At 37.9% G+C, this 25,531-nt stretch overlaps 1 protein-coding gene across 3 annotated transcripts; it reads right to left on the reverse strand.

Moving 5' to 3' along the window:
* Window positions 1-4,608: 4,608 nt before the first annotated feature.
* On the reverse strand, window positions 4,609-25,124 carry ss18 (SS18 subunit of BAF chromatin remodeling complex). 3 transcript variants are annotated; one of them, NM_199744.2, is made up of 10 exons: window positions 24,930-25,124; window positions 22,085-22,161; window positions 20,244-20,328; window positions 18,842-18,968; window positions 18,413-18,637; window positions 17,075-17,239; window positions 16,918-16,995; window positions 12,186-12,308; window positions 9,963-10,093; window positions 8,710-9,606 (listed from the first exon to the last, which is right to left on the reverse strand). In NM_199744.2, exons 1-10 carry the CDS (start codon window positions 24,996-24,998, stop codon window positions 9,580-9,582), a joined length of 1,107 nt encoding a protein of 368 aa, NP_956038.1. In that variant the 5' UTR covers window positions 24,999-25,124; the 3' UTR covers window positions 8,710-9,579. The 3 variants fall into 3 exon arrangements, 2 of the variants coding, with proteins under 2 accessions (NP_956038.1, NP_001278254.1); NM_001291325.1 differs by lacking the exon at window positions 12,186-12,308; XR_015477554.1 differs by lacking the exons at window positions 8,710-9,606; window positions 9,963-10,093; window positions 12,186-12,308 and adding an exon at window positions 4,609-5,640 and having other exon boundaries at window positions 15,311-16,995; window positions 24,930-25,053.
* Between the last annotated feature and the right edge of the window lie 407 nt (window positions 25,125-25,531).

Raw genomic sequence — 25,531 nt, forward strand, 5'->3', positions numbered from 1 at the left:
GCTTCAGATGCAGCAGATAGATATTATAACACCAGGGTAAGCTTTCTGCCCCATTTACAGCCCTAACATACATTAAAAAAATCTACGAAGAATAGACTTGGATCTATTGGTGTGTGTGCGCCATTGCATGCAAAGTTTCTGTATTTATAACCACCTCACAGGATATTGAGGGTCGCGAGCCACTGGCATTGTTATTTTAGGGGTCGCGGGCTGTAAAGTTTGGGAACCCCTGGTTTATACTGTCATCTATGTTGTCATCTGTATTGACATCTAATCCTTGTGTCGACTTGTTCTGTTATCTGAAGTAGTTATAATCCATTATCTCACTGCGATTGCTTTCGTTATGCAAATTGTCAAATGTGAACAAGGCAATAAAGACTTTTTCTTAAAATGTACATTTGTAAACTGTCCTTGGAATAATATTCATGTTTATCATTTTTTGTAAGCAGCCTATGAATGTAAAGTTGAAGTCCATATCACTGCTGTGAAATTGTAATTATTACAAAAATTTATATTTCCCGACCCATGTTTAACAACAATACTAATATCATTGATTATATACTGATTTTATTAGTCAAACCAAAAGAAAAAGACATTCACCGGAAAAAAACAAACAAAAAAAAACAAACTATTTATTGTAAATACAGGAAAATTGTCCTTGAAAAAGATTAATTGGAGACCAGGTTATGTCAAAATGGTGTCTCTACTCAAAATGCTCCCTTGAAACCCGTAATGCCTCTTAAAAATATATATAGATGACAGTAATGACGACAGTATTCATTCATTCATTCATTTTCTTGTCGGCTTAGTCCCTTTATTAATCCGGGGTCGCCACAGCGGAATGAACCGCCAACTTATCCAGCAAGTTTTTACACAGCGGATGCCCTTCCAGCCGCAACCCATCTCTGGGAAACTAGACGACAGTATATGACAGTATAAACGACAGCATAGACGACAGTAAGGTGTAGGGATGGTATACAGTTTGACCCAAAGAATGAGCAGTCTGGTAGATGAAGAAGAGCCGGAGTCAGAGATTTAAATAAATAAATCAAGTTTACTGAAGATAGTTTGCAGTTACATCAGCTTCAACATTCGCAATGAGTTCCTAGGCCGCTCTGCTTACAATCACCAATCAATAACAATTATACTCTCACATCACGTCATTATCTGCGTCACACATACAGGTGTTCTAACCTGATTGGTTAAAACACAGATAGACTAGGAACATTTCCACGTTGGGTTCGTGCGTACAATTCTAAACATTATCTTAAGCATAAACGTCAGACATCCCTTAGACTGATTAGAGCTGACTCCAGACCTGTGAAACGGGTCAACAATCAAATATAACACACACACATAAAGAATAATCTGTTTCTTATCCAAGGCTGAGTGTACTGTCAGCCGTCTTTATCAAAACTGGTTAAAAACCGGTATAATCTACATTCAGGCAGTTATAATCTTTACTACACAGTCTATCTTGAATAAAAATTAGAATCACTTTAAAATAATTAACTGTAAAAATAGCTAATTCACTTAATTAACTCATAGAAATAACAATAGAAACAGTTGCATCCAGTCCTCAGCTCCAATCAAGTTGTCCGTGACCTGACCTCTGACCTAGTTGGGTGGCTTCTGAAAATAGGTATAAAGAGACAGGCAAATGCACTGAACATTCTTATATTAAGCTATGTGTTAACTTATTCATTAATTAAAATCAATTCAAAGTTAAATACTCATTCAAATAATCAAATAAATATATTCAATGAGAATAATTAGAAACAAGATGCTGAAAAGGATAAACGTTGGTCCATGATGAGACGGATTGGAAAGCAGAAATCCGAATCCTTCAAAGGACAACAGAATAGTTGATTGAGACGACATCAACAGACAACATGCACGTCAACAGTGCTGATTTTCCTGAACATGCGGGCAATGAGAGTAGACGAAGATGAATGTGAAGTACAAAGCAGAAAGCAGGCGTGGGAATTTTGGCACAAATGGAACCCCATACACACCCGTCACTGATCCGGGACCTTTTCAAAAGCTACCCTTCTGTACTTTACAGGTGCATATTGGTATCTTTAACATACCTGTCAACATTGGGATGTGAAAATAAGGGATATGCCCACCATAATAAGGGATTGCCCCAACACCCCCCTCCCCCTTAAAAAAGTCCATCGTGTTTCATTGTAAATAAACAGTTAAATGGTCAGTAATTTGCTTTAAAATTATTATTAACAAAAGAAAAATAAATATATAGCCTACATTAGCAGCAAATACATTAGCAAACAGTTCAGCTTATTAAAATCAATAGCTATTATAATGACATAGAATCAAGCTATCAATCTCATTAGTTTCTCTACTGTATAACTCACACATTCTGATTAAAGAGCAACGAATGAATCTCGCATTTATTAACATTTTTTTTATTACACTAAATAAGAGGTGTCACTTTAAAAATGCACACATCTAATGTTATAATGAAAGCATTTGACTGCTTTCCTAACCTTTTATGCTCATTTAAGACGAAATTAGTTGTGTTTGGGGAAAAAAAACACCAAGATCGACATCTTTATATGTTGTTATTATTATTAAATATGTGTGTATGTCTGTTTAAACCCGCACCCAACAGCCTGACTTTCTCTCAGCTTCAAATCGCGTGTACAGAATCCGTTTGGGAAACAGCGTCTGTTCATCACTATGGAGCGTCAGCTGACAGTCACGCACCGCTATATGACTGTTTTGAGGATTGTATAAGACGGGCGACGGCACCTGTAATCAAAAGAGAATGGAATAGCGCCGTTTTTTAATAGCTGTTTCTCAATTCCAAGAACGCAGAGAATGGACTTGCGTTCTTGTGGAGAGCGGTCTTGCCAGGTGTCCTCGGAAGAACGAACTCAGGAGACCGCGAGGGCAGAGAATGCGTCCTGTGAGAAATGGGATGCTGCGTTCTTCCTGATGGTCACATGACCTTCACGTGTTTTAAATGGTAAATTATTTAAACGTTGCAGCCTTCATACAACGATTTATTGTTTCCCCCCTCTTCAAAATATATACTTTGCATAAAAACATTATAAATATACTCTGCACAAAATAAATAAAACAGATTTTAATACGAATTTCAGCAAACAAACACCCTTAATGTGTTTATTCCTTTATTAAGATATCCATGTTAATGTTTGTTTTCACCGTTTCATTTAGGGAAACTCCTGAGGTAAATAAGTGATATCTCTAAACTTTAATAGTAAATCTAAATAAAATGCTGCGCTTCCCACCTCCAGTCGCAATGACTTCTGGGACTTCCAGAGCGAGTTCGGTGCTCAAGTCTGCATCAGTGCGTCCTCGATATCAAGAACACATCCGGGAAGTTTCATGCGTGCTCCGTACTTGCGGTCTTGAGTATTGGAACTGAACTTAGGCAGCTGATGATGACGTTGCACGAGGACGCAAGACCGCTGAAGAACGCATATTGATATAGATGTATTTTGTATAAATGCAAGAGTATCTTTTTGGAGAGGTGGTTTGAATAGGGTATTGTTTTAGTTTGTCAATTGTTTAACACTCAAGGGTATCTTATGACATATGACGAGTTTCTTGTACATTTTAACTTTCCTGTAACTCCCAAGGAATTTTCTCTTGTTTTCTCTGCAATTAATTCTAATATTGTTTTCTTATTTAGAGGTGTAACTTGGATTCATAAGCCCATAATCAAACTAGTTGATACAGTGTGTGGTAAAATTTGTTTCTCACAGTCTAAAAATAACAAATCTATTCGCTCTCTATTTGTAAATCAAGTTGTATCTAAACCTTGCTCTATTACCTATTGGAATAATTTTGTAAGAATTCCTAAATGGGAAAGTATTTGGTCATTGCCTCACAAATTTTTGGTTACAAATAAGATAAAAGAAATATCTTTTAAACTAATTCATAAATTCTATCCGGTTAAACATTTCCTAAGTAAATTTAAAAAGGATATTGATATAAATTGCTCTTTTTGTTCTTTGCATTTGGAAACTGTACCCCACCTTTTCTGGCACTGTGGTTATGTTAAAAAGCTCTGGTATGATGCTTCTGTTTTTATAAAGAAAAGGGTACTCTTTAACTTTAATTTGCATTATGAGACTGTAATTTTTGGGTATTTTAATTATGATAATTTGAATTATTAAGCTTTTGTTATTAACCTATTTATTTTGCTAATTAAGTTTCATATTCATAAGTGTAAATTTTCCAACAAAAAACCTTGTTTTACTGTGTTTTATAAGGAACTGAAAAATTACTTTTGCAATATTCAGCATAGTGCCAATCGAAAGGCCATTAAAACTGTCCAATTGTGCTCTCGTTTCAAAATATTTGATTAATGTAAAGGTCCTGCTTTTTTATATTTGTAAGAATTTTAAGTTAAGTATTTATACTCTTATTTTTATGTTTGTTTTATTTTATTTTATGTATTGATGTTATCATTTACTTTCTATCACCCTGGCATTGTTTTGTTTGCTGTATTGTCATGTATATGTTGTTTAAAGCATAATTAAAAAAAAATAATAAATAAAAAAAAAGAACGCATATTGAGAAACAGCCAATATTTATTTATAAGTGTTTTCATTCCTAAACAAAGCGAAAGCACAGAAGACTCACGTTTTAGAGCAAGGGGCGACCCCTAGTGGTATGGCGGTATGGGTTGCGTATAGGGAGGCTCGACTGTTCAGAGAAAGACTGAAAATACGGGAGAAATACAGGAAAATACCTTTACGGGATGATAGCGGGATAGATCAGTAAAATACGGGAGAATCCCAGGGGTTGACAGGTATGAAAGAACATATGTAAGATGAGCTTTTCCTGTCTCCAGAATGTCTGTATCCGCTTTTTAGTTTGTGACGTGTTGGTGAGGTATGTAATACTATTTCCGGGTCCGAGCCACTACTCATGGTCAAGAGAACAGAAATCAATAAGTAATGAGTTATCATGGAAAATCTCCGTTAAATATACAGGGGGCGAATAATTCTGACTTCAACTGAACACGTTTAAACATATACCAATCAGCAGAGTAAAACAAAATCATGTACAGGTGGCTGTCGGATGTGATTGTGTAAAAACGCCGTCAGTAACTCCACTTCTGCAGCCCAATAAAGCTCCCGGCATCCCCTGGGCTGAGGGTTCGAGTCTCCTGATGCTGCTTGCTTTCACACTATTTATTTAGCTTGACACATCTCCAATTAAAGTGTGCAGAGAGCGCTTTCCCCCTCGCTCCTGCCCGCAATCCCCCTATCATGAAGAGAGAACGACAGAAACACAAAGAAGAGACGGAGGATGGAGAATATTCTGCCTTCCAGCCATGATTGCAGTCGTTTCCCAGAGAGAGATGCTCTGAATTATAATCGTCTGAATGAGGAGAGAGGAAAACTGAAGCCGTGTGGCTGCCGATTATGCGGAAAACACGTTTATAAGAGGTTGTGTGCAAGCAGTGTGTGAAAATATCCAGCATCTAATGAATAAAACGTATTAATTGTATTTTTTATAATCAGACAGAAATTCTTTGATTGACATTCTCCCTTTTATATGATGTCATCAAAGGGGGAAAGCCCGACCATCTCTGCCTCATTACCATGAATTCTTCTGTGAACCAAAATATCCTGAAGCCTACTTGGGTTCTGCAGCAGGACAGTGATCCAAAGCACACCAGAGTCCACTTCTCAACTGCTGAAGAAAAAACAAAGTGATGTTGGAGTGGCCTAGTCTACGTCCTGACCTGAACCCAATTGATATGACCTTAAAAAGGCAGTTCATGCTCCAATCTGACTGAATTACAAAAATTGATCATCAGCAACTTAAATCCTCGAATGTTTTTAATATTTGTGCTAGTGTGATGTAGAGGTCTGCATTCCGGGGCGCCGCGGGACCCGACCAGATTTCTACGGCGCGGGTATAAATTTTTAAATAAATCACGGGAGCGGTCGGTAACGGGTTTAATTTGGGACGGGAGCGGGCTGTCTAGCAATATCGCTCCCGACTCCCGAGTGAGCACGCGTATGTATGTGTGTAAATGAAAAAGCGCGATGCTGTGTTTAGCTTGTTTGTTGCAGTGTGTGTGTGTGTGTGTGTGTGTGTGTGTGTGTGTGTGTGTGTGTGTGTGTGTGTATGTATGTATGTATGTATGTATGTATGTATGTATGTATGTATGTATGTATGTATGCGCACGCGCGAATGAGGTGTGTGTGTGTGTGTGTGTGTGTGTGTGTGTGTGTGTGTGTGTGTGTGTGTGTGTGTGTGTGTGTGCGCGAATGAGAGATAGAGCTTTGCCTGTGTTTGTGCTTGGTGCTTATGAGTGTGTGTTAGAGGGTGTGCGCGTGAATGAGAGAGTGTGTGTGTGTGTGCGCGTGAATGAGAGAGAAAGCTTTGTCTGTGTGTGTGTGCTTGGTGCTGTGCGTGTGTGTGTTTATACAGACAGCTTGTTATAGGCTGTTTGGACTGTATAACTGGGTGATTTTCGGTTTTGTTCTCCCCCCGCTCTTTAGCGGGATCGGGCGCGGCGGATAAAAAACGGTGCGGGTCGGGCAGCGGGACATCAAGTGCTTAATATAAGCGGGAGCGGTCGGGTTCCGGCTAAAACCTGGCGGGTGCGGGATTCAAAATTTAGTCCCGCGCAGATCTCTAGTGTGATGGGCTAGGGCTGTTTTACGGCCAGGGCCTGTGATAAACGGAACCATGAGTTCTGCTGTGAACCAACATATCCTGAAGGAGAACGTCTGAATATCCACTGAAGCAAACTTGTGTTGTGCAGCAGGACAATGATCCAAAACACACCGGATTCCACTTCTGAATGGCTGTAAAAAAACAAAATGAAGTCTTTGGAGTGGCCTAGTCAAAGTCCTGATCTGAATCCAATTGAAATGCTCCGGCATGACCTTAAAAAGGTGGTTTATGCTGGAAAACCCTCCAATGTGGCTGAATTACAAAAATTGCTCATAAGAAACTTTAATTCTTGACAGTTTTTTAGTATTTAAGGTAGTGTGATGGTCTGGGCTGTGTTGCTGCCAGGGCCTGTGATAAACAAAACCATGAGTTCTGCTGTGACCCAAAATATTCTGAAGGAGAATATCCACTAAAGCAAACTTGGGTTCTGCAGCAAGACAATGATCCAAAGCTCAGCAGCAAGTCCACTTCTGAATGACTGAAAAAAATCAAAATAAAGACCTTGAAATGGCCTAGCCAAAGTCCTGCCCTGAATCCAACTGAGATTCTGTGGCATGACCTTAAAAAGGTGGTTCACTATTTGTGGTAGCGTGATGGTCTGGGGCTGTTTTGATACTTCAGGGCCTGGAAGACTTGCTGTGGTAAACAGAACCATAAATTCTTCAGTGAACTAAAATATCCTAAAGAAGAACATCTGAATGTCTGCTGAATGACTAGGCATGGGAACACAACCGGTTTTAAGGTTTAACGTGGTTCAGAAAAGTCAAGGTTTTAAAACTGCATAAATGTTCAGTTATACTGTCCTAAGGGCGGGTTTTAATGTATTTTTTGTGTTGTAAAGAAATTATTGAAACTAATGGAGAGAGCAGAGGTCAATGATTTAACAATTTAGCCTGACATTTTACTGTTTCAAAATATTTTATATTAATTTTTCCTAAAATAAAATCTATTGTGTCCAATGGGGAAAAGTTTTTATTATTTTTACCCAGACATTAAAAAAACTTTTTTTTAAAAGCAGTAATAACAGTACCGTGAAACTATGGTATTTTTATACAAGGTTATCATACCGTCAGAAACATACACCAGCCCATGCCTAAGCAGGACAATGATCCAAAGCACGCCTGTTAGTCCACTTCTAAATGGCTAAAAACAAAATGAAGACGCTGGAGTGGCCTAGTCAAATTCCTGACCTGAATCCAATTGAGATTCTTTGGCATGACCTTAAAAAGGTGGTTCATGCTGGAAAACCCTCCAATGTGGCTGAATTACATCAATTGGCAAAATTCTTGACTTTTAATATTTGTGTTAGTGTGATGGTCTGGGGCTGTTTTGATACTTCAGGGCCTGGAAGACTTGCTATGATAAACAGAACCATGAACGGTGAACCAAAATATCCTGAAGAAGAACAACCGAATATCTGCAGAATGACTAGGCATGAGATGATAACCGGTTTCAAGGTTTACCGTAGTTTGTAAAACTTCAGTTATACCTTTACTACGGTGTAAGTTGTTTTTTTAATTTACTATTTAGCCTGACATTTTACGGTTCCAAAATATTATAAATGTTTCCTAAAATAAAATATATTGTGTTTAGAGGGGAACACTTTGGAGTGGCCTAGTCAAAGCCCTGACCTGAATCCAATTGTGATTGTTTGTCATGACTTAAAAAGGCGATTCATGCTTGAAAACTCTTGAATGTGGTTGAATTGCAACAATTCTGCAAAGAAGTGTGGCAAATTTCCTCCACAGCACAGTAAAAGACTCACTGCAAGTTATCGAAGGAGTTTGATTACAGTTGTTGCTGCTGAGGGTGGCCCGAACACTTATTAGGATTAGGGGGCAAACACTTTTTCACACACGGCTATGTAATTATATAATTATATGTGATAAATAATCTAATTTATTCCCCCTTAATAATAAAAACGAATTTAAAAAATGAAATCATTTGAGTACTTGCGTTATCTTTGACTAATATTTAAATGAGTTTGATGATCTGAAACATTGTGACAAACACTCGTTAAAATGTTTTTGTGTTTTTACTTCGTTTGACTGCAACACAATTCAAACACGACTGAAATTCAAACCACGACAGTACCAGACCTGTTTAATCGAATTTCAGCAAGACATACATGTCAATTCAAACGGAACGTCCCACCTTCAAAAAATAAAAAAAGGGAAAATAAATTTGTACACGGTCGATAAGCACACGGGACGACACTTTGAGCTACTGTTCAACACTTGGACTCAATCTGAGCTCTATTTGATAAAGCATAAAATACATTTATACATCATAGCATAGTTTTGCACCTGAAATTGAAAATAAAAAGAAACATTTCCCACCCCTCCGCTGGCCTTCATTCGCACCTCAGCGTTATTGCTTCTCTGACTTCAGCAGGAGAGTCGAAAAACACAAAAACAACAACAACAACAACACAATGAATCTCATTAGAAAAACAAAACACGTTTCGTAGCTTATAAACATCGCTGTGTGTGTGTGTGTGTTTATGTATTTTCACGGATTTCTTTGTTGCTGTAGATAAGGCAGCTGTTTCACTTAAGGCATCGCTGCTATGAAATTGCTTCTCAAAAAACGAAATAGTTTGAAGTGTCAAAACTTATCCTTTCATTATTTATTTATTTTTTTTAAGCGAGTTTGTGTGGGTGTTTCACATTTACATGACCTGTGCTGAGAATCGAGCCAATGGTTGTTGGTTGTGGTCAAAATGCTTGTGGCCGAATGAAGAGTTCAGTCTACGTTAGCGGGACAGGTTCATCTCTTCGTGATGGTGATGTTTAGAGACTCTGAGAGAGCGCTAAGATGCTCTTCATCAGATCACACACAGCTCCGACTGGGAAACACACTGGGGCAGATCGTCAAAATCCTCATCGTTTACTGCTGGTAGTTTCCATACTGACCCTGTGGAGAAAAACACAGAGCACTTTTAAGTATGAGAGAGCTCACAGCCAGAATTACTCTTTTAAATCACGTAAACACTACATTAATGTTACTTAAAGGGATATCTCACCCAAAAATGTATGTTTTTATGACCTTAATACACTGCAAACAGTGTTTGGTTAGTTCCACACAACACTCAATTGCTGAATATACACTATAAACGTTAATTCAAGCACTTTTAAGGAGATATGTTTGTTATTAAGTGCGTTAATTCACATTCAAGCACTTTCATACATCATGGGAAGCCACAATTTACATTTTTATGAAGCCAGATTTCTATAGATCTCTTCAGGAGTACTGTTGTTTGAGTGTCTCACCTGGTCAAAAGCATACGGGCGCTGTGGTTGTCCCTGTGGTGGTCCGGGTTGCGGGGCTCTGTAGGCTGAATACTGCTGCCCTTGACTCTGCGGGTAGTTTGGGTACTGACTTGGAGCGCCTTGTGATGGACCTGTAGGAAAGCAGAGCGTTTGATTGCATGCTTGATCATATTCGCCTCTGCCTCTTCACATACAAGTACAAAAGTACAACTTAAAGGGGTAGTTCACGCAAAAATTTACTCACCAAGTTGTTTCAAACTTCTACGATTTTCTTCTATTGAGCACAAAAGAAAATATTACGATGGAAGCGGAAAACCAGTAACCTTTAGAGTTGGAAAAGCAGATACTATGGAAGTCAATAGTTACGGGTTTTCAGCATTCTTCAAAATATCTTCTTTCGTGTTCAACAAAACAAAGAAAAGATTCTGAACAAGTGAGAGTAACTAATGACAGAATCTTCATTTTTTGCGTGAACTCACTTTAAGTGCAGATGTACTTGCTATCCAGTGCAATCAAGTGGAAACATGAAGAGGTTTTAAGCCAATAAAATTCCCTTCACAGTGTTTATAATTGCAAAGCTGATCTACTGGAGGGCCGAAAAAGCAAAAGACAAAAAAAAAAAAAAAAAAAAAAACACAGACAGAAGATGGAAAATTTCATAATGCATGTTCTTAAGCTTGTGTTGGCACTTTTTCTTCATTTTAATCTATTTATATTTGGCACATGTATTTACGTACATTTTTATAAACAAATCAAAAGTAATTTAAATGTAAAAAGAAGATTAAAATAAAGTAACGAGCATGCTGTTTGTCATCAAATAATTCAATAAATGACAATTCATAATGCAAAAGTGCATTTTTTATGGATGGCATGATGAAATAGTCTGCTCTCCGGCTCTATCTAAACTCGCTCACTGATTTTCACTCTCTTTCCTCATATTGTCCATTTAACTGTCAAAAACTGCTTTGGGATTAGCAAATAAGGTAACACATGAGTCATTTGACAGCGTCTCGATTAGATTTCTGCACAGGACTTGGACTAGGCCTCTCCAACAATTCATAAACGCAATTATGAATGTTTTATATTGTCCTTTTAACTGTCAAACACTGTATAGGGATCAGCAAATAAGGGAACATGAGTCATTTGACAGCATCTTAATTAGATTCAGGTCAGGACTTTGACTAGGCCACTCCAACAATTCATAAAGCCAATTATGAATTTTTGATATTGTCCTTTTAACTGTCAAACACTCTTTAGGAATTAACAAATAAGGGAACAAGTGAGTCATTTGACAGCATCTCAATTAGATTCAGGTCAGGACTTTGACTAGGCCACTCCAACAATTCATAAAGCCAATTATGAATTTTTATTATTGTCCTTTTAACTGTCAAACACTGTATAGGGATCAGCAAATAAGGGAACAAGCGAGTCATTTGACAGCATCTCAATTAGATTCAGGTCAGGACTTTGACAAGGCCACTCCAACAATTCATAAAGCCAATTATGAATTTTTGATATTGTCATTTTAACTGTAATAAACCGTGAAAGGATTTGCAAATAAGAGAACAAGCAAGTCATTTGATAGCGTCTCAATTAGATTCAGGTCAGGACTTGGACTAGGCCACTCCAACAATTCATAAAGCCAAAATAAATTTTTGATATTGTCCATTTAACTGTAAAACACTGTATAGGGATCAGCATATAAGGAAACAAGTGAGTCATTTGAAACACAGCTAGTGACTTAAAAGCTAAAGGCAGCTTTGTTTGATTAGGGTTGGAGTTAAAGTGATAGTTCACCCAAAATTGAGCATTTACTCACTGTTTACTCACCCTCGAGTGGTTCCAGATGTTGTGTTGTTGAGCACAAGAGAAGTTAATTTAAAAAAAGCTGAAGCCCATTGACTTCCACAGTAGGAATCACAAATATTATGGAAGTCAATAGTTACAGGTTTTATTTTATTTTCTAAATATGTTCTTTTGTGATCAAAGAAAGAAATGCAAAGGTTTGAAACAAGTAAAGGATGAGGAAATGACAGAACTGTACTTTTTGAGTGAACTATCCTTTTACTTTACAGGACAGTGACCGCTGTTGCCCATCCCTGATCTACTTTATTCTGATCATGTCATCTCTTCATCTAAACTACACTTTGAATAGCAGGAGTATGTTTGTATGAAGCATCTGCGTGAATGGACACAGTGCTGGATCCGTCGGTGTGTTCGTACCGTAGCCCTGCTGCTGTCCCGGGTATCCCTGCTGCCCGCTGTACTGCTGCTGCGGTGGGTAACCCTGCTGCTGAGGCGGGCCCTGCTGATATGCCTCCTGCTGCTGACCATACTGTGTGTTTCCTACAGGAAGATTACCACACACTTCAGCAAACTACACTAGTTACGGGGCCGAGCGAAGCAGCTATTGCTGGTGGAAATAGAGGAATATGGAGCTGTGGCAAATTTGCTTAAGAAATCATTTCTGAGATTTTCAAAATGCACCACTTTTCACTCTTGAATCAATTCAGAGCTTAGTTTATAAACAGTAAATGGCTAGGCTAGCTTTTAACAGCATTCTGGGCTCGTTTTCAAACATTAGATGGCGCTCTAGACTACTTTTTAAACAGCAGATAGCGCTCTAGACTAGTTTTTAAACAGCAGACAGCGCTCTAGACTAGTTTTTAAACAGCAGATGTCACTCTAGGCTAGTTTTTAACAGCAGACGGCGCTCAAAGCTAGTTTTTAACAGCATTCTAGGCTAGTTTTCAAACAGCTGATAGCGCTCTAGGCTAGGTTTTAACAGCAGACAGCGCTCTATACTAGTTTTGAAACAGCAGATGGTGCTCTCGGCTAGTTTTTAACAGCAGACGGCGCTCAAAGCTAGTTTTTAACAGCATTCTGGGCTAGTTTTAAAACAGCAGATGGTGCTCTAGGCTAGCTTTTAATAGCAGACGGCGCTCAAGGCTAGTTTTTAACAGCAGATGGCGCTCTCAGCTAGTTTTTAACAGCAGACGGCGCTCAAGGCTAGTTTTTAACAGCAGACGGCGCTCAAGGCTAGTTTTTAACAGCAGATGGCGCTCTCGGCTAGTTTTTAACAGCAGATGGCGCTCTCGGCTAGTTTTTAACAGCATTCTGGGCTAGTTTTCAAACAGCAGATGGCGCTCTAGGCTAGTTTTTAACACTAGATGGCATTCTCGGCTAGTTTTTACCCACATTCTGGGCTAGTTTTCAAACAGCAGATGGTGCTCTAGACTAGTTTTAAACAGCAGATGGTGCTCTAGGCTAGTTTTAAACAGCAGATGGTGCTCTAGGCTAGTTTTAAACAGCAGATGGTGCTCTAGGATAGTTTTAAACAGCAGATGGCGCCGTCGGCTAGTTTTAACAGCATTCTGGGCTAGTTTTCAAACAGCAGATGGTGCTCTAGGCTAGTTTTAAACAGCAGATGGCGCCGTCGGCTAGTTTTAACAGCATTCTGGGCTAGTTTTCAAACAGCAGATGGCGCTCTAGGCTAGTTTTTAACACTAGATGGCATTCTCGGCTAGTTTTTACCCACATTCTGGGCTAGTTTTCAAACAGCAGATGGTGCTCTAGACTAGTTTTAAACAGCAGATGGTGCTCTAGGCTAGTTTTAAACAGCAGATGGTGCTCTAGGCTAGTTTTAAACAGCAGATGGTGCTCTAGGATAGTTTTAAACAGCAGATGGCGCCGTCGGCTAGTTTTAACAGCATTCTGGGCTAGTTTTCAAACAGCAGATGGTGCTCTAGGCTAGTTTTAAACAGCAGATGGCGCCGTCGGCTAGTTTTAACAGCATTCTGGGCTAGTTTTCAAACAGCAGATGGTGCTCTAGGCTAGTTTTAAACAGCAGATGGCGTTCTAGGCTAGTTTTTTAACAGCCAGTGCTCAAGGCTAGTTTTTAACAGTAGACAGCACTCAAGGCTAATTTTTTAACTGCAATCTGGGCTAGTTTTTAAACAGCAGATGATGCTCTAGGCTAGTTTTAAACAGCAGATGATGCTCTAGGCTAGTTTTAAACAGCAGATGATGCTCTAGGCTAGTTTTAAACAGCAGATGGCGCTCTAGGCTAGTTTTAAACAGCAGATGGCGCTCTAGGCTAGTTTTTAACAGCCGGTGCTCAAGGCTAGTTTTTAACAGCAGATGGAGCTTTTGGCTAGCTTTTAACAGCAGATGGTGCTCTAGGCTAGTTTTAAACAGCAGATGGCACTCTAGGCTAGTTTTAAACAGCAGATGGCGCTCAAGGCCAGTTTTAAACAGCAGACGACGCTCAAGGCTCGTTTTAAACAGCAGATGGCGCTCTAGGCTAGTTTTAAACAGCAGATGTCGTTCAAGGCTCGTTTTAAACAGCTGACGACGCTCAAGGCTAGTTTTAAACAGCTGACGATGCTCGAGGCTAGTTTTAAACAGCAGACGACGCTCAAGGCCAGTTTTAAACAGCCGTCGGCGCTCAAGGCTAGTTTTTAACAGCAGACGACGCTCAAGGCTACTTTTAAACAGCCGACGGCGCTCAAGGCTAGGTTTAAAAAGCATACAGTGCTCAAGGCTTGTTTTTAACAGCTGATGGTGCTATAGGCTAGTTTTTGACAGCGGACGACACTCTAGGCTAGTTTTTAATTGCAGATGGCTCTCAAGGCTAGTTTTAAACTACGCTCAGGACTAGATTTAAATTACACTCAAGGCTAGTTTTAAACTACGCTCAAGGCTAGTTTTAAACTACGCTCAAGGCTAGTTTTAAACTATGCTCAGGCCTAGATTTAAACAGCAGACTGCTCTCAAAGCTAGTTTTTGACAGAAGTAGGTGCTCTAGCTTAGATTTAAACAGCAGATGACACGCTAGACTTTTAATCTGCACACTTATTGGTGTGAAAAAGTGTTTGCCTCTTTACTGATGTCTTATTTTTTTTTATTGCTTGTCACTTGTCAAATGTTTCAGATCATCAGAAAATTGAAATATTAGTCAAATATAATGCAAGCAAACATCTGGCAATTTTGAAGTGAAGGTTTAGCATTACTAAGGAAAAATACAAAACTACATAAATGTCTGGGCACCCTTAGCAGCAAGAACTGCAAACAAATGTTTTCAATAACTCGCAATGAGTCCTTTACAGCGCTGTGGAGGAAATTTAGCACACTCATCTTTGCAGAATTGTTCCAGTTCAGCCAGATTGGAGGGTTTTTGAGCATCCACCACTTTTTAAGGTCATGCTACAGCATCTCAATTAGATTGAGGTCAGGACTTTGATTAGGCCACTCCAAAGTCTTCATTTTGCTCTTCTTCAGCCATTCAGAAGTGGACTCTGATGAGCTTTGGATCACTGTCCTGATGCAGAACCCAAGTAGGCTTCAGCTTGAGGTCACTAAGAGATGACCATTCTTCAGAATATTATGGTACACAGCAAAACTCATGGTTCAATTTATCACAGCAAGTCTTCCAGGCCCTGAAAACAGCCGCAGACTATTACACTACCACCACATTTTACTGTTGGCTGTGTAATTTTTCTGAAAGGCTGTGTTACTTTTACTCCACAGATTGTGGGACAAACAATTTCTAAAAAAGTCCGAGCATTTTCCCTTAAGTCTTGGAGGTCATCAAACTGTTTGCTGAGCTTTTGCTCCACCAATGGTCTTGGAGCACTGCCATGCAAACCACTTTTGTCCAGTCCCTTTCTCATGGTGAAGTCATGAACACTCACCTTAACTGAGGCCAGCGAGGCCTGCAGTTCTTTGGATGTTGTTGTGGGTCTTTTGAGACCCCTTGTATGAGTTGTCGCTGTGCTCTTGAGGTCATTTTGGTTGGACAACTACTCCTGGGAAGGTTGCCCACTGTTCCATGTTTTTACCATTTGTAGATAATGGCTCTCACTGCGATTCGCTGCAGTCCTGAATCTTTAAAAAATGGCTTTTCCAGACTGGTAGATCTCTATTTTCTTTCTTATATATTTCGATCACTATGTCTAGATTTTGAGGATCTTTTGGTCTACTTTGTGATGCATATTTAAGTGATTTCTTGATTGCAAACTCTTGTGGCAGTAATCAGGCCTGCTGCTTTGTAACTTTAGATTTTTTTTATATATATTAAAACAAAACTGCATAATGTCTTGTGTTATTTGACCAGTATTTCAATTTATTCGATGATCTGAAACATTAAAATGCAACAAACATGCAAAAAAAAAAAAAAAAAAACAGTAAGGGGGGGGCAAATACTTTGTCACACCACTGTATATGCTCATGAGTGTTTGTGTGTTCTGCTGAGTTCTATAAGTTGGCTTATGTAATGTGACTAATGTAAACACAGCTCACTAAGACCTTTCCTAACTTTATGAATGATTGTTTTAGTTTTGAGCGGTACTGGTAAAGAATAGGATGCAAGCAGAGTATAGATGTTAGTAAAGCATCTGTTAAAAACTAAGCTCAGAATCAACTCAAGAGAATGGCCATGCATTTTGAACATCTCAGATTGATGCAGAATCAGTTTTGTTTCTCAAACAATTCTTCATCACAGCTGTAGAGGAATAGCAGTTTTTATCTGTTAGCCTGCAACTCTGGTTCTTTATTCTGCAGCTGTTAAACTTGCACGCACACATAAATCATGTTTGTGAAGACAGCGAAGGTTCCATATAATTTTGCATGAAGCAACATTTATATTTATGTTTAGATTTTGAGGTGGAATTATGGCTGGCCAATGTGGATAATGTACACCCATGCATTAGAATATCTTCTCTGCATTGTTTTTGTACATTCTGTGTATAATTTTTTGGCCATATCCCCCAATATGTTGATATGAATGTCATTTGTTTTAAAGATATCAATACATCTTGCATTAATTTTCATAAAAATATTCTTATAACATCAAGACAGGCTTCAAGAAGTAAAAACATTCACTACACTCTCTACAGATCTGAAATAAGGCAAACGTTAAAAAGTAAAAAGCCGGTTGCATGAGGAGAAATCCTACCCTCTGGTGCCCCCTGTCCTCCATGGCTGTATTGCTCCGTATAATATTCATCCTGACCGGGATATTGCTGAGGAGGTCCTAAAACACACACGGATGAGGCTTTCACATGATGAAGACTTTACATGATGTTTCATCAGCACAACAGAGTTCAGTGTACCTTGATGTGGTGGCCTGTATGGCGGCATTGGCCTCTGCCCCATCACGTGATTGCCTTGCCCCATCATGCCCATGGGGTTCTGCTGCCCCTGGTAATGCTGCCCGCTGCCACCAGAGGGGGGCATGTTGTACTGCTGGGAAGGAGCCTGCTGGTGCATCATAGGCCCTGGAGAAAAACACAAGAGCAAACACTCACAATGTTTTTCTATAGTGCTGGGAAAAGATTAACCACCATCCAAAAGAAAAGTCTGTTCTGACATGTGTGTGTGCACTATATATATTGATTATGTACATACACACAAAAAAAACTTTTGCATATTTATTGAAATTGACAAACAATTAGTGTACCATATGCATAGATTTGATGTCAAAATAAATAATGCATGCGCGTTTATACACTGGCCACTTTATTAGGTACACCTGTCCAACTGCTTGTTAACGCTTGTTAATTTCTAAGCCAATCACATGGCAGCAACTCAATGCATTTAGGCATGCAGCTAAAGGCGACCATCAGAATCGAGAAGAATGGGGATTTAAGTAACTTTGAACGTGGCATGGTTGTTGCTGTCTGACGGGCTGGTCTGAGTATTTCAGAAACTGCTGATCTACTGGGATTTTCACGCACAACCATCTCTAGAGTTTACAGAGAATGGTCCGACAAAGAGGAAATATCCAGTGAGCGGCAGTTCTGTGGGCGCAAATGCCTTGTTGATGCCGGAGGTCAGAGGAGAATGGCCAGACTGGTTCCAGCTGATAGAAAGGCAACAGTAACTCAAATAAGCACTCGTTACAACCGAGCTCTGCAGAAGAGCATCTCTGAACACACAACACGTCCAACCTTGAGGCGGATGGGCTACAGCAGCAGAAGAGCACACCGGGTGCCGCTCCTGTCAGCTAAGAACAGGAAACTGAGGCTACAATTCACACAGACTCACCAAAACTGGACAATAGAAGATTGGAGAAACGTTGCTGCTCTGATGAGTCTCCATTTCTGCTGACACATTCAGATGCTCAGCTCACAATTTGGCCTTAACAACATGAAAGCATGGATCCATCCTGCCTTGTATCAGCGGTTCAGGCTGGTGGTGGTGGTGTAATGGTGTGGGGGAGATTTTCTTGGCACACTTTGGGTCTATTAGTACTAGCTAGTAGGGAAGGAGTTAAAGACCTATATCTGTGTATGCTTATTTTCAAAAACTTTATAGGTCTTTGAATTTGTTTTTGTTTTTTCAGATTCACAAACCTTTTTCCCCTCAGACATAAAGGACCAGAAAGAACCCTGTTGAAACAAGTTACCAAGACAAAAAACAAACTAAACAAAAAAACAAAGCATCAGTACCCTGATTGGGCTGCATGTTCATGTTGGGTCGAGGGCCATAATTGCCCATGGGCTGCCCCTGGTTGATGTTCATCTGCCCCTGTGACTGTATGCCCTGTGAGGAGGGCACGGCGTGGTTATAAGCCCCCATGGAGCCGTGGCTGCTGGGTGGTATGTTCATGGAGCCGCTGGGTATGCTGGATGATTGGTTGGGCCCCGGACCCTGCATCGACATGTGATTTGGACCTGAATAAGAAACAGAGATTAACCACACAAAACACTTCATATTCGTATCATAGCTTAATTGCATAAAAATCCCTTTTATAATGAATATTTATATTATATATTATGTTTGAATCCTCTAATGGTCAGCAGCCGTCCATTATTATTATTAGTGCATCATTCGTGCTCGTGTTAACGTTGTTTCTGAGAGCATTGCAGAGATTTTACCTGGCATCTGGCCGTTCATCTGGCTCTGCATGTGTGGGGCGGTGGGACCCTCTGAGGGCATACTGTGACCGTGGGGCAGCTGAGGAGTGGCTCCGCTCTGATTCATAGGCATGTTCTGAGTGGGCGGCTGTAGTCAAACACAGAAACACATTTACTATCTTCAGCACTGATTACCACTCTGCAGCTTATACTATACCAATCTGTGTTTGTCTCAAATATGTCCCTATTTTACAGGCTTCATGTAAAATATGTCTTTATATATATGTTTTACGGCCACATTAGGAACATTGGCTATATACATGGCAACATTGGTAATAAATCATGCATGCATACAAAAAAACACACACACACATATAACAACACTGATAAAAAGTCAAATAACTCCTTTGATGATATTGTAAAACTTTGTAAAATGTCTCTTAAAATATTTCCTGAATAAAAACATTCACGTTACGGCTGCACAAAATAAAATTATTTATTTATTTTTTTTTTTTCGATTTATACTGCAAATATGAATAAAATCACAAGACAACTTTAGTAAGTGCATCTACAGAAAATACACAAAAATTACCCAAAAATATATTAAAAATATACTAAAGCGTGGATGAAAACAATAGAGCAATGATAAAAATAAAATAAACATGTCAACACTAGTAGCCTAATGGTTAGAGTGTTGAGATATAGGACTAAGGTGCTCACGGCGACCTGACATCTCTGCTCCTACCTTCCTGTCAGTAAAAATCTCCACTGTCCTGTACAAATAAATGTGAAAACCCCTTAATATTAATTATAAAAAAATTAATAAATAAAATAAACAACACTTTTTGGTTTTCGATGGAGTTTAACAGTATTGAGGTACAGAAATTGAATGTAAAATAGCACCACATGGAGTCTTCACTGTGTAAATAAACACCATCATTCTTTGTTAAAGTGACGAATTTGATCATTTCTTTTGCCCAAATGGTTTAAAATCACTTGAAATCTTAGTTACAGGCCTTGAAAACACATCAAAATGATGATGATGATAATAATAATAATAATAAAAAGCTGAGCTGTGGTTCATGCAATCAATGCAGATCCTGTGACTGTACTGGATACACATATAGCGATATCAATGCTGAAACAATATAATGTGCAGCCCTAATTTACGTTACAAAAAATAAAAAGCCAGTTTTATTCATATAATGACTAAAACAACCTTTTAAAAATATCTAAATCAGTAATTAATATCCAAATGTCATCATATGTTTGTTACAGCTTTCAGGTGCACAGCATGGTGAGATTGCACAGCACATATTAACAATGTACAACACAAATATGAATATTTTCTGGCTCATTTTAATAGGCTTTTGCCAAAGGCATTAAACCAATCTAAGATAGGAAGCTGAGGATAAATACTCACCGCAGGGAGCAGAGACTGCATGTTCTGATTAGAGTCTGCTATTGTCGCCAAATACACCAGATTTCTGTGCAGCATCTGTTGGTAGCTGTCAGAGAAATAATCATTGGCTGAATTTGAAAAAGAATAAAGCAGCATCTACATTATTTCTGAATGCAAAATGTAAAAACACTACGATAATGTGTTCTTATATAACAAAAAGGCACAACGGCTCAATATTTTTAATGTTTTTTTTTCTAAATAAGTCTCTTCTGCCATCTAAGCTTGCATTAATTCAATCCAAAGCACAGTGAAACCACTAGAAAAATGTTTACTATTAAAAATAACTTTCCTATTCTAATACATTTCAAATTTAATTTATTCATGTGCTTTTAAATCTGAATTTTAACATTGTTACTTCAGTCACATGATTCTTTAGATATAATAATGATATTAAACATGCTCTTAGAGCGACGCAGTGGCGCAGTTAGGGATACAACAATTAGTTTTTGGTTGTGCGATTATAGTCTGAGGAATAATCACGGTTTCACGGTTATTATGCATTCATTCATTTTAAAACTACTAGTTTCTAAAATCACATGAAAACTCCTTATATTTTAAAGTGTTGTTTATTGTTGCTCAGTAACCAAATAATTATGTACAACACACAATAATAATAACGAACAAACAATAGTCCATTTCTCTTTGGACTTAAAAATAAGTGAAAAAAAGTTTCCGACATTTAAACAAGTAATAATTTTAAACTAAAAATAAATTAAAAAAAAAATAAATAAATTAATTAATTAAAAAATAATAAATAAAAACTGAATAAACAAACAAACAAATAAATAATAAAGCAAATAAATAAATAATAAACAAATAAAAAATAAAGCAAATAAATAAATAATGAACAAATTAATAAATAAACAAACAGTATTTCTAATGTAAATCTATTTTTTTATATATATATATAAGTATTTTCTCATGTAAATGTAAGTATTTCCCATTTAAAGATAACAAATGTAGTCAAAGACTGTCTGAAAGGCACTTTAGATCAACCATAATACAAAAACGTTTGGTATTATTATTTTGCATTTTTTTTCCTTGATGGATGCCAGTGGAAATGTGTATAAAAAGCGGGAGTGTGTTGCAGCGTGTACACGTCGCTCCCAATATGCAAGCACAAGCCGTGCGCCTCCATTGAAAGCGAATTTGGACATGCAAAGGATGCAAAATGTGACCGGCCCTTAGTTATTAGCGGCAGCCAAAGTTAAACCTTGTGTGTGTGTGTTACCTCGGTGTACACGCTCAGAACCTTTAACTAGCGCACAGTTGGCATAACTTTGTTTATTTGCAACATTTTTGTTCCGTGCCACTGTGTTGAGAAGCCTTTACGATTAATTAACCCGTTAATAGTGAAATTGGCTAATTGTTGCATGCCTAGGCGTAGTAGGTAGTGCTGTCGCCTCACAGCAAGAAGGTTCCTGGTTCGAGCGTAGGCTGGGTCAGTTGGCGTTTCTGTGTGGAGTTTGCATGTTCTCCCTTTGTTCGCGTGGGTTTCCTCCAGGTGCTCTGGTTTCCCCCACAGTTCAAAGACAAGCGCTATAAGGGGAATTGGATAGGCTAAATTGTCCGTAGTGTACGAGTGTGAATGAGTGTGTAGGTGTTTCCCAGACATGGGTTGCGGCTAAAAGGGCATCCGCTGCGTAAAACGTGCTGGATAAGTAGGCGGTTCATTCCGCTGTGGCGACCCCGGATTTATAAAGGAACTAAGCCGAAAAGAAAATGAATGAATGATATGCTCTTAAATAGACTATGATTTTACTCAAAGGTGTGTGCGCACCTGTGATTGACAGAGAACTTACTGTGAACATTCAGCTGTTTTTCCTTTACTCTGGAAGTCCATGATGCACTGAATCAGCTGATTGTTTTCATCCAGTAACTGCAGGTAAAATGTAACAATAAAAACAACAATAAAGAGGAGAAATGAAAAAGATGGCATCGTCTGCAAGCTCTGATCTGCCTTTCATTAGAATCAAACATGATCCTGGGCATAAACATGACTGCCCAATCATAAACGCTCATTCAACGCAACTGCAACATACACAGTGACTCTCTAATGTTATTGATATATAGGTACACTATATATTTCAGTTTGCAAGGGCTGCACGATATTAGAAAAGTCAGATAATGCGATATTTTGTTTTGCTGTGATATACATTGCCATAAGAAATATAATTTTACCACATGATTTGAATAACCCATTTCTTAATTTAGATCAACTGGGATTATCAAGTACATCTGCATAAATATAATAAATTACAAGCATATATAATTAATTAAATAAATTAACAAACAGTGCTTTATGGCTTTCTGTGGAGTCAAGCACAGAAATTGAACAGTTATCAAAGGTAAAATAACAACATCTTTGTCTTTTCATCTTCATCTTTAATAAATAATCGAATCCTGCAATGTGACTATTGGGGATGCACACATTGCGATATTGATGCTCAAACGATATATTGTTCACCAATAAATTTATTTATTTAAAATATATATATATATATTTAAATATAAGACACATGTTTTTGGTCATTTATTGGTTTAAACCAAAATGTTTTTCCATGCAAAGCTTTCGTGTGACTTGTTTGTCAGTTTTAGCCAATTTATTTTTGGTACCAATGCTTTATACTATTGCAGACTGAAGGATGATAATTGTATTTATTTTTCTAAATCATTTATTTATATCCAATATGACTTATTTTCCTCAGGGCCGTTATACAAATGCATATACAAATGAATTATAATCATAAAAGAGGGAATTAGTTAAATATTGACTTGAATTAATGACTAAGAATGTCTATGGAGGTAAAGTTGGTTTTATATTCGGATATTCAGACATTCTCCTTGATCTGATTATATAATTTCAGAAAAGTATTCTCTGAAAATTGTAAAAAGGGAAATCAGATTAGCAGCAAATGACTATCAAAGAACAACATTGTTCACAGTGAATTACATAGTGTTAATGTTGTTTAGAAGTCATACATGCGTGCCAATTCCGATCGAATATTTAATGTAACATGGTAAACAATATAGACTTCTAAATGAACGAATGTGCGAATATAAAACCAACTTTACCTCTATAGCATGTCTTATATTATTATAAAAACTGAATATATTTCAGAGTGATTGTATAGTGATGTTAATCTCCAGGACCTGATTGAAAGCTAATTTAAAGAAACAAATTCACCAAAAGAAAAACACCAAAACAACTGCAGCAGAGAATATTATAAATAGCTAAATATTCAAAATAAATAATTTCCACAGAAGCTACGAAACAGTTGTTTAAAAAAAATCATTAATGACAACACTTTTATTATAATAAAATCATGAATAATCGTTATATCTTTGCCATAACAAAAATCTGGTTAATAAACTGTTTAATACTACTTATTATTGTATGCCATGGCGATATATGTTTTTTTCTTTCTTTGGATAAGGACAATATCGAAATATCTATAGTTGAAGTCAGAATTATTAACCCCCCTGAATTGTTAGACCGCTTGTTTGTTTTTTCCCCAATTTCTGTTTAACGGAGATTTTTTCAGCACATTTTTAAACATATTAGTTTTAATAACTTATTTCTAATAATAGATTTATTTTATCTTTGCCATGATGACAGTAAATAATATTTTACTAGATATTTTTCAAGACACTTCTATAAAGCTTAAAGTGACATTTAAAGGCTTAACGAGGTTAATTAGTGTAACTAGGCAGGTTAGGGTAATAAGTTATTGTATAATGATGGTTTGTTCTTTAGACTTTCGAAAGAAAATATAGCTTAATGGGGTTAACGTTAATAATTTTACCCCTAATATGGTGTTTAAAAAATGGCTTTTATTCTAGCCGAAATAAAACAAATAAGACTTTTTCCAGAAGAAAAAACATTTTCAGACAAACTGTAAAAAATTTCCTTGCTCTGTTGAACTTCATTTAGGAAATATTTAAAGAAGAAAAACATTAAAATGGGGGCTAATAATTCTGACTTCTACTGTATATCTCCATCAGACCTGAGTAACAGAAATCACTAAACAAATCAACAAATCTAATTAAAACTTATGCATTAACCTTGAATAATTTTATAAGACATCAGGAATGAAAAATCTGCTAACTTACACATCTAACGTGTCAAAAATAACGTTTGGCTTGTCGAATAAGACATGACTGAAAATGACCAAATCAGACATTGTTCATCAATAAATCAGATATTAGCATAACGTTACACGCTAGTTCGTAACGAAATGAATTTCATCACAAAATCAAATATAAATCGACGATATCTTTAAAAATAAATCGACGACAGTGTTATTGTCAAGTGAACATGTACGTTGTGATGCTTGTACACAATCCTCCATTGTGATTCATCAGACAGCCGAGTAGTAACGTTAGCGGCTAACAAAGACACAGCAGAACCGAGCAGATTTCAACAGCTTTAAAAACCCCGGACCAAAAAACACAAAATCAGCCCATTTTACGCTGGTATTCGGTTATGTAGGAGCTGTTAAATACGACGACAAATGTCACCTTATAAGCGTCTTGTTGGTGATGTTATGCTAGTGTTGGCGGGAGAGATGTTGCAGCTAACTAGCCTAACGCAAATTTTCCGTTTCCAGTTTTCGCTCGGCTTGACGAACTAATAAATGAGGTTACCTTCTGTATCCCGGCAGGCGTTATATCGCCCTTGGCACGCTGCCGGTGCGGTGCAAAAGCCACAGACATTGCTTGTTTCTGGTTAATTCAGATTACCGCTACGGTGGACACAAACACACTGACCGAGAACAAACGCGCTGAGCTGCGAAATCAGAATCAACCAACGCGCACGGAGCACACAGGGGAGCCTCGCATACACCAAATCACACTCAAGACAAGAAATAAAGAAGACCTGCTGGTAGCAAAATGTCTGTTTACATATTTAAACTCTGTTATTAATCATTACACAGTGTGAATGGGCGCAGTGTCCAGATTAATATAATTTATAAGAGCTACAAATCCAAAGCACACCTCTTTTTCTTAAAAATGGTTTGCCCCTAAGGGTCAGAGAAGGGGGAATTCCAAACAGCAGCATTTTGTGCACTGAGTACGTGCGCGTTTCCGTTGCACATGCAATGCGCAAAACGCCGTCGTGTGTGGAGTGTGCACATATGTTATACTTTAATTGACTTGCTATATTCATATGCGCAAAAAATTGAAGCAAATTTAGGAAATACCAAAACGCCATTTTCATATGCGCAAGTACTTGCATTTAATTTAAA

The sequence above is a fragment of the Danio rerio genome, chromosome 2, assembly GCF_052040795.2.
Source record: "Danio rerio strain M-AB ecotype USA chromosome 2, GRCz13ab, whole genome shotgun sequence".
Lineage (NCBI taxonomy): Eukaryota > Metazoa > Chordata > Actinopteri > Cypriniformes > Danionidae > Danio > Danio rerio.